Here is a 13,532-nt window from a genome sequence, read left to right as displayed (position 1 = left end):
CTTGGAACACACTTCTCTAGTCTCCCAGCTGCCTCCTAGCACTTCATTCTCAGATTCCACTCCCTTCTCACACCCTTTTGCTGCAGCAGGACTGCTCTTCACCACCTACTTTCTGCATGACCACTTTTATCAGTTCATTGTACACAAACCTTCTTGACAGTATTTTATGTGATTATTTTCTGCATCTTATCCCTTAGAGTGGGAACCTCTGGGAGGCAGATCGCTGTTTAATGTAGTACTCTTTCCTCAGGGCTGACAGGTTAGAGTAAACAGGAGACATTTATTGACTGACTGCCTTCAACAGCCTTGAATAAATATACTCATTCTCTTAACACCTTCAGTCATTGCTGCCTCCATGACCACCAGATAACTGAGAGGTAGTTACAATCTTACCAGAGATGAATCCATTCTTAGCCCTGGCCAGTGTGGCTCAGCTGAGTATCATCCCGTGCACCAAAATTTCACTTGTTTGATTCCAGGTCAGGGCATGCCCAGGTTTAGGACTCAATCCCCAATAAGAGGCATGCAGGAGGTAGCCAATAGCTGTTTCTCTCTCACATTAATGTTTCTCTCTGTCTCTTTACCTCTCCTTTGCATTGTCTCTAAGGAAAGCATATTTTACAAAGTAAAAATAATTTTTTAAAAAGATGAATCCAGCCAAAACCGGTTTGGCTCAGTGGATAGAGCATGAGCCTGCGGACTGAAAGGCCCCAGGTTCGATTTCAGTCAAGGGTATATACCTTGGTTGCAGCCACATCCCCAGTGAGGGTTGTGCAAGAGGCAGCTGATCGATGATTCTCTCTCATCGATGTTTCTAGCTATCCCTCTCTCTTCCTGTCTGTAAAACAAAAACAAAAAACAAACAAACAAACAAACAAAATCAATAAAATATATTAGAAAAAAATAAAAGATGAATCCATTTTTTCAATCTCAGAGAAAATGAGTTTTCAATTTTGAGGTATGATAAGCAACACTGATGGGATGTATGGTCCTTAAAAAGAGGATTTTAAATACTTTAAATTATTTATGTGTTAGATTTGTGCATCAGAAAGAGTACAGGATTTGGAGTCAAACCGAGGCTGTCTGTGAGCTCTCGTTTTCAGAGCTGTGGCTTCTGTATGTGTGAGCTCAGTGGAACAGCCCATCTCAAATGCTGTTGTATTGTTAGGTTGGAGTAAAGGGCTCCATAAATATCAAGGGACTATATAAATGGAAGGTAATTCTTATTTTGTCCAAAAAGGTATAAGACTATGAAATAATAAACTCAATATTTTTAATGCCATGAAGTGATAGAGCAAGTCATACAGAATACATGCTAACAGAGTCCTGACTGAGAGTCAGTTATAAGAAGAAAATTTTTAATGTTCATTATTAGCATCATTTTTTAAAAATATATTTTATTGATTTTTTACAGAGAGATAGGGTGAGAGCTAGAGAGCTAGAAACGTCGATGAGAGAGAAACATCGACCAGCTGCCTCTTGCGCACCCCCTACCGGGGATGTGCCCACAACCAATGTACATGCCCTTGGCCGGAATCAAACCTGGGACCTTTCAGTCCACAGACCGACGCTCTACCACTGAGCCAAACCGGCTTCGGCTATTAGCATCATTTTAAATTGGAGTTGAGTTTTGGTCACAGTGACAATTGAGGGAAAAAAGGAATATGATTTTGGCTTATATTAGGAAATAATAAAAACATTGCTATCTCATATTTATAATGTATGTTTACATAATATTTATCTGTATAAATATGTAATCTTGTCAATCACATATAACAATTCATATCTTGTTGAATCCTCTTTCTGAATTCTTATGTAGCAATATTTGAAACACTGACATTTGTATTGGAAATGAGCTAGGAAAAAGTGTTTCTGGTCTCGCTCTCCTGCCAATGTATTCCCTTTACAAAGATGCCACATTTGGAAATGAAGACAGCCTGTGTGAGACACATCGTTTTTGACTCAATGTTTTGCATCAGCACAGGCATACCTGAGTGATTGCAGTTACGTTGGTGCTAAGCAAGTCTGAGCTTAAGTATATGTATATTTTCTATCTTAACTTCTTGCTCACTTTATTATTATTGTCTTTTTCAGAATCTGCTCCTTCATTAGATGGTGGCCTGGCAAGTAGTTTGCAGCAGATTCAAATGCCTGTGGTAGAGAGATCTGCAAACACACTTATTATTCTGCTCACCCAGGAGGGATTGCAGAGAAGACAATCTATGCTAGCTTTGCAGCCACTGGAGGAGAGGATTGCTGTCAGGTGAGACAATTATGATTTTGCAGAGGAACAGAGAAAGCTGCCATCTGCTAGAGACTGTCTTCACATAGGAAAACACTCTCAAACCACACATAGCTCCCTTAGTCTGCTTCATAGTATCATGCCACACCCAAAGGCTTAGTAGGATCATAGGAAGAGTAAGTTTCTGCATCCAAACTTGCTGCGATGGCAGAGAGAGAGGGGAGGGTGGAAACAGCCTACAGCCAGAAGAGCCGGTGAGTACAGTGAGGAGCCATGAAGAGGTAGGAGATGGCAGCACCACTAAACTGACCTGCAGGTGGGAGGATGTTTGCAGATGTATTTAAGGCTTTAGGAAAACAGGAACGAACAAATAAGGATTCTAAATTATCATGTGCTATTTATGACTAAAGAGTTTAATTCTTGCCCTCGCTGGTTTGGCTCAGTGGATAGAGCATCAGCCTGTAGACTGGTCCCAGGTTCCATTACTGTCAAGGGCACATGCCTGGGTTACGGGCTTGATCCCCATTGGGGAATGTGCAGGAGGCAGCCAATCAATGATTCTCTTTCATCATTGATGTTTCTATCTCTCTTTACATCTCCCTTCCTCTCTGAAATCAATAAAGATATTTTTTTAAAAGTTTTAATTGTTATTAATTTCCAGTGTGCTCACACTTGATTTTCAATCACATATTAAAATAATCAAGAAGAGGGGGGGGCGGAGCTTGAAGATGGTGACCGAACAGTCGGACTTGTTCTGACTCTGGTCCCAGAACAGATAGAAGCAGCGTCTGAGTCGCTCAGGGAAAGTTGATTGGCAGCTGAGGGACAGCAGAAATCTCAAGGACAGTAAGGAAAGGTCCGCTGGACAGGATTTCCTGACCAAGAGGCCAGCACTGCCGTGGCCGCGGCGAGCTCTCCCGGAGGGAAGGCGGCGCCATCTTACCAGGAAAGGAGGAGCTTCTCTGAGGCCTGTAAACCCACAGCGGGGAGGTCCATCGAGCTGCTGAGATGCCCGGATCGGTGCAGACACGTGGATTCGGGGGAGTTCATCAGTCACCCACGGAAAGGAGAAGGAACACCACATAACCAGACATCCTGAGAAGAGAGGCCATGGGGAGACAAAAATATAGTTCGCACATGAAAGAAAAGCAGGCATCACCAGAAAAGGAAGTAAACGAGTCAGAGGTAAGCAGCCTACCAGAGCAAGAATTCAGAATAATGATCATAGGATGGCTAAAAAGAATGGAAGAGAAATTTGACAATAACCAAGAAGAAATGAGGAAGAACCATTAGGAATTGAAGAAGAACCATGAAAAATTGAAGAAGAACCAAGAAGAAATGAAAGGTGACATCGCTACCATGAAGAACTCAATAGAAAGCATCAAGAGTAGACTACATGAGGCAGAGGACCACATCAGTGAGCTAGAAGATAAGATGGAAAAAAATACCCAAGTAGAGCAGCTTCTAGAAAAAAAGATTAAAAAGCAGGAGGAGAGCCTACGGGAGCTTTGGGACAATACAAAACAAAATAATATTCGAATAATAGGGGTTCCAGAAGGAAAGGAAACTGAGGTAGACATGGGAAAAGTATTTCAAGAAATAATGACAGAAAACTTTCCTGAAAAAGAGAAGAAAAAACCTACACAAATCCAAGATGCTCCCAGAGTTTCAAGCAAAATGAATCCCAGAAGACAGACTCCAAGTCACATTATAATCAAATTGGCAAACAACAATGACAAAGTAAGAATCTTAAAAGCAGCCAGAGAGAGGCAGAAAGTGACATACAAAGGAACCCCCATCAGACTAGCAACTGATTTCTCAACAGAAACTTATCAGGCCAGAAGGGAATGGGATGAAATATACAAAGTCATGCAAAGGAAGGGTCTGAATCCAAGAATACTGTACCCAGCAAGGCTATCAATCAAAATTGAAGGGGAAATCAGGAGCTTCACAGACAAAAAGAGACTGAAGGAATTTATCTCCGCCAAACCAGCAATGCAAGAAATGCTAAAGGGTCTACTGTAAAAATAAAAAAATAGGAAGTGAAGAAGGAACACGGGTATAGAATAAAAATGGTGTCAAATGTGTACCTATCAATAATAACCTTAAATGTAAATGGATTAAATGCTCCAATCAAAAGACATAGGGTAACAGATTGGATAAGAAAACAAGACCCATACATCTGTTGTCTACAAGAAACCCACCTCAGAAAAAAAAGATGCACACTGACTGAGAGTGAAGGGATGAAAAAAGTTTTCCAGGCAAATGGAAATGAAAAAAAAGCTGGGGTAGCAATACTTATATCTGACAAATTAGATCTCAGAGTGAAGGACATAATAAGAGATAATGAAGGCCACTTCATAATACTAAAGGGAACAATCCAACAAGAAGAAATAACCCTGGTAAATATATATGCACCCAATACAGGAGCAACCAAATACATTTAAAAAAAAAACTGCTGGAAGACATTAAGAGAGAGATTAATAGCAATACAATCATAGTAGGAGATTTTAATACCCCACTGTCACCCTTCAACAAATCATCTAAACAAAAAATCAGCAAAGAAATATCAATCCTAAATGACTCACTAGACCAGATGGAATTAATTAACATCTTCAGAACACTCCACCCCAAAGCCACAGAATATACATTCTTCTCAAGTGCACATGGGACATTCTCAAAGATAGACCACATTTTGGGACATAGGCAAAGTCTCTTCAAATTCAAGAAGATAGAAATCATATCAAGTATCTTCTCAGACCATAATGGCATAAAACTGGAAATTAACTACAATAAAAATAATCCAAAGAAATTAAACACATGGAGACTAAACAGTATGCTATTAAACAAGGACTGGGTTACCAGAGAAATCAAGGAAGAAATTAAAAACATCCTGGAAACAAATGACAATGAAAACACAACAATCCAAAATCTATGGGACACAGCAAAAGCAGTTTTGAGAGGGAAGTTCATATCCTTACAAGCCTATTGCAAAAAAACTAGAAAAAAGGGTAACAGATGATCTAACTCTACAATTCAAAGAGTTAGAAAAGAAGCAACAAGAAAAGACCAGTGTAAGCAGAAGGAAGGAAATAACAAAAATCAAAGTAGAGATAAACGACATAGAGACCAAAAAAACAATACATAAGATAAACAAAACCAAGAGCTGGTTCTTTGAAAGAATAAACAAGATAGATGAACCTCTAGCCAGGCTAACTAAGAAACAAAGAGAGAGGACCCAAATAAACAAAATCAGAAATGAAAGAGGTGAAATAAAACAGACCCCACCGAAATACAACAGATTGTTACAAAATACTACAAACAACTCTATTCCAACAAACTGAACAACCTGGAGGAAATGGACATATTCCTAGAAAAACACAAACTTCCAAAACTCGGTCAGGAAGAATCTAAAAATCTCAATAGACCAGTGACTTGGGAAGAAATTGAAACAGTCATCAGAAAGCTTCCAGCAAACAAAAGCCCAGGGCCAGATGGCTTCACAGGAGAGTTTTACCAAACATTCAAGGAAGAACTAAAACCTATCCTCCTCAGACTTTTCCAAAAAATTCAAGAGGAAGGAACACTTCCAAACTCCTTCTATGAAGCCAGCATCACCCTAATACCAAAACCAGATAAAGACAACTCAATGAAAGAGAATTACAGGCCAATATCCCTCATGAACATAGATGCCAAAATCCTCAACAAAATTCTAGCAAATCGGCTCCAGCAGAGCATCACAAAGATCATACACCATGACCAAGTAGGATTTATTCCAGGAATGCAAGGATGGTACAATATCCGCAAATCAATAAACGTGATACATCACATAAACAAATTGAAAGATAAAAATCATATAGTCATATCAATTGATGCAGAAAAAGCATTTGATAAAATCCAACACCCTTTCCTGATAAAAACTCTTAACAAGGTGGGAGTATAAGGATCATACCTCAACATAATAAAAGCTATATATGATAAACCCACAGCCAACATTATACTCAATGGGCAAAAACTAAAACCATTCCCTCTAAGAACAGGAACAAGACAGGGATGCCCACTCTCTCCACTCCTGTTTGACATAGTACTGGAAGTACTAGCCATTGCAATTAGACAAGAGGAGGAAATAAAAGGCATCCAAATTGGAAAAGAAGAAGTAAAGTTATCCTTATTTGCAGATGACATGATATTGTACATAAAAAAACCAAAAGACTCCATTAAAAAACTAATTGACTTAATAAATGAATTTGGCAATGTAGCAGGATACAAAATTAATGCCAAGAAATCCAGGGCATTTCTATACACCAACAGTGAAACTACAGAAACAGAGACTAAAAAGCAATTCCATTTACCATCGCACCAAAAAAATTAAGATACCTAGGAATAAATTTAACTAAGGAAGTAAAGGACCTATATGCATAAAACTACACGACACTGAAAAAAGAGATAGAGGATGATGGAAGGAGATGGAAGAACATACCATGTTCATGGATTGGTAGAATCAACATCATCAAAATGTCCATACTTCCTAAAGCAATCTATAGGTTCAATGCACTCCCCATTAAAATACCAATGGCATATTTCACTGACCTAGAAAGAACTCTCCAAAAGTTCATTTGGAACAATAAAAGACCCCGAATAGCCACAGCAATCCTGAGAAAGAAGGGTAAAGTAGGAGGGATCTCAATACCAGACTTCAAACTGTATTACAAAGCTACTGTTCTCAAAACAGCCTGGTACTGGCACAAGAACAGACATATAGATCAATGGAATAGAATCAAGAACCCAGATATCAACCCAAATCAATATGCTCAATTAATATTTGACAAAGGAGGCACGAATATACAATGGAGTCAAGACAGTTTCTTTAATAAATGGTGTTGGAAAAATTGGGCAGACACATGCAAAAGAATGAAACAAGATCACCAACTTACACCATACACAAAAATAAACTCAAAATGGATACAGGACTTAAACATCAGACGGGAAACCATAAAAATACTAGAAGCATCCACAGGCAGCAAAATCTCAGATGTATGCCCAAAGAACTTCTTCACTGATACTGTCCCTAGGGCAATGGAAGCTGAAGAGAAAATAAACAAATGGGACTACATCAAAATAAAAAGCTTTTTTACAGCAAAAGAAACCATCAACAAAACAACAAGAAAGCCCACTGTGTGGGAGAACATATTTGCAAATAACACCACTGATAAAGGTTTAATCTCCAACATCTACAGACAGCTGATACAACTAAATAAAAGGAAGACAAATGATCCAATTAAGAAATGGGCAATGGACCTAAATAGAATATTTTCAAAAGAATACAGAAGGAAGGCCAAAAGGCACATGAAAACATGCTCAAAGTCACTAATTATACAAGAGATGCAAATCAAAACAACAATGCGGTACCATCTCACACCTGTCAGAATGGCCAACATCAACAAGTCAACAAACGACAAGTGTTGGCGAGGTTGCGGAGAAAAAGGAACCCTCGTGCACTGCTGGTGGGAATGCAGACTGGTGCAACCACTATGGAGAACAGTGTGGAGTTTCCTCAAAAAACTGAAAATGGAACTCCCATTTGACCCAGTAATCCCACTCCTAGGAATATATCCCAAGAAACTAGAAACACCAATCAGAAAGGATATATGCACCCCTATGTTCATAGCAGCACAATCTACAATAGCCAGAATTTGGAAACAGCCTAGGTGCCTGTCAGCAGATGATTAGATCCAAAAACTATGGTACATCTACATAATGGAATACTATGCTGCCATAAAAAAGAAGGAATTCTCATAATTTGCAGCAACCTGGATGGAATTGGAGAACATCATGCTGAGTGAAAGAGAAACACCACATGACCCCACTCATTTGTGGATAATAAAGATCATTATAAACTGATGAACCAAAAGAGAGATATAGAGACAATAAAGCAACAAGCAGATTGTCAAATTACAGCAGGGAGGGGAGGAGGATCTGGGGGGGATAATAGATCAACCGAAGGACTTGTATACATGCATATAAGTACAACCAATGGACATAAAATGCTGGGGAGGGAAGGGATGTGTGGGAGGGAGGGGGGCAAAAAATAAAAAATCAATAAAATATGTAAAAAAAAAAAAGAAAAGAAAAGAAAGAAAGAAAAGAAACGAGAAGCCCGGGACTGAAACGTGAAGCCGAATAAATATCAGGTCCTGAAAAAATAAAAAATAAATAAAAATAAATAATCAGGAAGAGAATGAAAACCTTTGAAAAAATAGTTTTCATGTGCAGTGAAAAAAATCACAAAGCAATAGTTTCATTTCAGTGATATTGTAAAGGCACAAAGCTGTACAGATATATTCACAGGGGTGACCATCCTATTAGCAAGTTCAGAACCAGCTAAGAAAAAAAAAACAACAACAAAAAAAAACAGAATATGGGCAAATGGATTGCAAACACCAGCTTTACTATTATATTTACAAAGCCAACTGAGGAATGTGACTTTAGATATACACAAAAAGCATTTATAACACTTCCTAGCCCACCTTCAACCTCTACTCTCAATCTGAGCAGCCCTCCTAAAAGAAAGTTGTGGTCTTCAGAGAAGGCATACTTCCCCAGATTTATCATTTCATACTGGTCTAGAGTGGAGGGGGAAGAAAAAAAATGAATCTCTAGTCTTTATTGCTTTTGATAACCCACTCCCTCCCCCCCAAATCAAGAAACATAAACCAATGGGTCCCACTTTTATGGGCAGAAAACTGGGCATTAACCTGAATATTAGTCCTTTCACATGAAAACATGAAGAGAGCCAAAGCCGGTTTGGCTCAGTGGATAGAGCACTGGCCTGCGGACTGAAAGGTCCCTGGTTCGATTCAGTCAAGAGCATGTACCTTGGTTGCAGGTACATTCCCAGTAAGGGGTGTGCAAGAGGCAGCTGATCGATGTTTCTCTCTCATCGATGTTTCTAACTCTCTATCCCTCTCTCTTCCTCTCTGTAAAAAATCAATAATATATATATATATTTTTAAGTATGGTAAGATGTACAAATTGACAAAGAATAATTATTTTTAAAATTAAAGGAACATCTTATAACAAATTATAGGTTATTCTTGTTCCAAAATTGAAATCAGGAGCTCTAATTAAAGAAAATTTCTAGGTCACATTTCTTTGGGGTTTCAGGGAGACTCTGGTGGGCCACTAGTGAGTAGACATGAAAATCGTCTCTTTGTCCTCCATGGCATCATCAGTTGGGAGCTGGCTGTGCCCGGCCAAGAAAGCCAGTGAATTTGCCAGGGTGAGTATCTTCTTGGGCTGTATCCAACCCAAAATTAAAGGTAAACATGTTTCAGATATTATGAAAACAATGCCTCTTTCTTCAGATTTTTGTCAGCCTGATGAAAGACTATAAAGTAGTACTTTCATTTTGAAATATATTAACATGCACATTAAAGTTCTGTAAGAATATGTTCTCCCTTGTACAGTTAGGGTAAAACTGACTTTTCCTGAGACTGTTTAAATCCTAGATATGCATCTTTTTTTAACAAAAGCTGCTTTGGTACAGACTACATGTTGTCTCAGGCACTCGTTTCTATTTATTTTTAATTGGTTCTCTCCAGATACAAGCTTCGTTTCACTTCGAATAAATAATGAAAGCAAAAGCTTAACAAGGAAACAATTGCCGCCACTCATATCTTCAGCGGACCGGGCCAGGTAATGGATATTCATGTTATCACATAATACAGCTAGTAAGAATTTAACAAAAAACATTGTATGTCTGGATCCCCTTATTTTCTTTGGAACACTATAAATTTTGTGTTTTCATTCTGTTGGGGAGTTTAAGTTGACAGAGAGAAGAGATTTTATGGTGATTGGGGATCTTTTCTACCTCATAGGTACATACAGTGATTACAGGTTTAAAAAAAAAATCTTGTGATTGTGAACAAGTGCCTGCATTTTGAAGAAGTGCAGAGAATTATTTTGACCTCTGAGATATTTATTCCTACATGAAGCAAGGTCCTTATACTCTTAGGTATCTTGCTAGGTACTCTAGCTGTGAGATGACTGAGACCAGTATCAAGGTTAGTGTTTCTCTCAATTCTCCCACAATTGTCAGTGTTTGTTTGCTAATAGGGTTTTGATTTTGATTTTTTAATTATATTTTATTGATTTTTTTACAGAGAGGGAGAGTGAGAGTTAGAGATATCTATGAGAGAGAAACATTGATCAGCTGCCTCTTGCACTCCCCTCACTCCCCCCCTTACTGGGGATATGCCTGCATTGACTGGAATCAAACTTGGGACCTTTTAGTCTGTAGGCCAACACTCTATCCACTGAGCCAAACTGGTTAGGGCAAATTTTCATTTTTAGTTAAGAGCAAACAGCAGCTTGAGAATAAAAAGTCTATAGTTGACTTGTAGGGGGATAAAAGTTCTATGATACCATCATTTTTGGTTTGCAAATGGCCATGGTCTTTCCCTTTTCATCGATCTCTGCACCATTCACTCTCACATACACTCAACCACAGTAGACAACCAGAATGACTTGGAGGAAAATTGAAGAAGATGTAAGAGAGAGGGAGTGGGGAATTGTTAGAACGGTGGCTTCAGTAGAAGAGAAGGATGAGCTCTAGTGCCCAGCTGGAGGGGTTAGTCTTAGGAAGAAGCAAAACACAATTTATCCATAATTGCCAGATGGAAGGCAGAAAATTCAGTCACTGATACAGGTGTGCAGGTATATGTGGGAATAGGAGCTTCTGGCAGTTCTCTTTTAATTGCTTCTATTTTCTCAGCAGATGAAACAGGGTTGTGAAAGAAGGCTCGAGATGTTAAAATAAAAAAAGAGAAAGTATGAAATAATTCTCTTAAAAAATGACAAAGCGCATGGACAGAAAAAAAGTGGTAGGATAAGCCTCAGAGAGTCAAAACAATGGTGGAAGAGTCATACTTAGATTAAAAGGAAATCTAGAATTGGGGTTGAAATGAAGAGCAAACTTAGGTCCAAGATCCCCAAACCTAATGATTTCAATGGGTTGAGTTAAATGAATAATTTCAACAAGTGTCTAATTTAATGCATGTAAAGGCCTTAGAATAGTAAGTGGCAGTTGTATTCTTTGAGTTGTCCCGTTCAGACTATTAGAAAATGAACATTGTTAAAATGCAGAGAAGATATTTCTCATTTGCATGTGTTTAGAAATCCTTATACATGCCAAAGAACTTAGAAAGTTTTACATATGAAAGGGTATTGTTTTATTTTGGTTCTATGACTATTGTATGAGATAAATGTTAGAATTGTGCCATATTTAACACTCACCCACTTTCACCATTTGCTTTTTATACTAGGTAATTTATGAATCCTAGCTATGGTTTTTTAAATTGTTTCCCACTTGTAAAAAGCAGTGACTGGTTGGGAATTCATGACTTTATAGGATTTGGCTCTTTTTCCAGGCAGATTTGACATAGGGGATTATTGTGGAGAGGAAAAGGAGATTTAAAAGATTGGAAAGATTGGGCCAGATGGTAAAAGACATTGCAAGGTACACTACTCTAGTTGCTTTGAACAAGGAAAGAGCTCATACACAATTTGTTTCATACACAATTCCCAGATTGAAGGGCAAGGTGGGGGAAGATTAGAGACTGGGAAAACTGTTAGTTACTATTAAGTCAAAGTAATAAATCTATAAATTAGAACACAGTAGCCATAAAAACAAAAAGAAAAATTTGCAAAGAAATAACAGAGGCCTGGACAATGGAATATAATCCCGATTTCCTACAGCATTGTATTTTCTTTCTATCACTCTTCATGGCTACTGTTCATAAAAACATATTTTTGTATATATCTCCTTGGTTAGATTATTAATTTCTCCACATAGACTGTATATAATAATGTATATACTAATTAACTAATGCTCATACATTAAAATACCTTAATTTGAAAACAGAGTACTTTAATATGTAAGAACATTTTTATTAAGGGACTAGATAGACGTAGGGACAGAAACAAGAGTCAGGGATGTAACCTGTAGAAGAAGCTCATTGCAGTCAGTGAGTCAGAGAGCTACTGGCATCTGAAGCTCTGCAGGTATCCCTGCAGGTCTGAAGGTGCCCTTGAACTTAAAGGTAAGTCAGAGAAGTGAGAGACGTTCAAGTGCTTTCAGCAAATTCTTTCCTTGACTTTAGTCACAGAATCCATAAATGTAATAATTGGTCCCAGTAGGATAAATGCTCAGCAAAATCTATGAAGATTTTAGGAAGTGATCTTCAGTAGCATCTGAAAGAAGAGAAGGAATAAAAACATGCTGGGAGTTACAGAATGTAATTCACTGTGCATTTTCCAAGAAAACTTAAGAATTCGGTTAAAAGTCATTTTACATAATAAATCTACTCTTACGATCTCATTTCAAGAAAATAGGACACATCAAATGGGATGATCCCTTTTATCCAAGAACTTGCAACTGATTGTGACAACGTTTTAATTTCCTTCTCGTAAACATAAATTTTCCCAATTTGTGATAGAGCTTCGTTTTGCTTTGTTTAGGTTGGTCCCTGCTGTTTGTATACTCTATGCTGCACACTGTTACTACACTTAAGTGGAGCTAGAAGAGCCAGAGGCTTTCTTTCAACTCCAAGACCATCCACTGGATTGTAAAGGAAGACTGGAATGTTCGTAGGTGCTCAGTTTCACCAAGCAGTACCTCAGCATTTATAGATGAGTACTTGTCACTCCCTGAGACTCATGGAGATTCAGTCCAGACTATTTATGAAGAAAGCCACAGGGAGAGAAGGATGTCAGGTAACCTTTACTGGAATTTGAACTTTGGGCTGAGGGGTCTTTTCTCTAGAAGCAGCTAATGATCAAGAGAGACTTTGCCATGGTAACAATGGTACTGAAATGTCTTTTTTTTCCTAGACACATCTAATATTTTCAAAAATTGGACTTACAAAACAGCTATACTAAATGTTGAGTGTGTGTTTGTAAGTGTATTCAAGAAAAAGTCAAAAGGGCCAAACGTCTACAAACATACCAAAACTACACCAGCAGGCCAGAAATGTGTACATGATACAAAGGAGGAGATAAAATGGTTAAAATGGGGTTGGGACTCTAAGGGGACTAGTGTGTTATATTTTAAAACAAAGAAAAACACATTAAAGGCTTTTAAAATTGCAGAATTTAAAAGATTGCTAACAATGTGCCAGCTATCATTTTATTTCATGTACAGGCAAACCTAATTTTGTTCAACAAAACAAAATTGCCACCTCCTGTTTGTAGAGGTGTAATGCAGGCTTTTTGTATTACCAAAAGGAAAGAG

General features: G+C 38.1%; 1 protein-coding gene across 1 annotated transcript in view; it reads left to right on the top strand.

The window, feature by feature from the left end:
- The window catches only part of OVCH1 (ovochymase 1), a 53,234-nt gene that overhangs the window by 20,168 nt on the left and 19,534 nt on the right, over window positions 1-13,532 (top strand). Inside the window, 9 exon segments of the mRNA XM_045587435.1 lie at window positions 2,095-2,154; window positions 2,157-2,263; window positions 9,407-9,476; window positions 9,479-9,505; window positions 9,508-9,561; window positions 9,844-9,937; window positions 12,317-12,342; window positions 12,814-12,898; window positions 12,900-13,071. Of these exon segments, the coding sequence (XP_045443391.1) occupies window positions 2,095-2,154; window positions 2,157-2,263; window positions 9,407-9,476; window positions 9,479-9,505; window positions 9,508-9,561; window positions 9,844-9,937; window positions 12,317-12,342; window positions 12,814-12,898; window positions 12,900-13,071 (695 nt within the window).

This window comes from Pipistrellus kuhlii, unplaced genomic scaffold, assembly GCF_014108245.1.
Source record: "Pipistrellus kuhlii isolate mPipKuh1 unplaced genomic scaffold, mPipKuh1.p scaffold_m20_p_3, whole genome shotgun sequence".
Taxonomy (NCBI): Eukaryota; Metazoa; Chordata; class Mammalia; order Chiroptera; family Vespertilionidae; genus Pipistrellus; species Pipistrellus kuhlii.
This window is presented reverse-complemented; position numbering and strand designations above follow the sequence as displayed.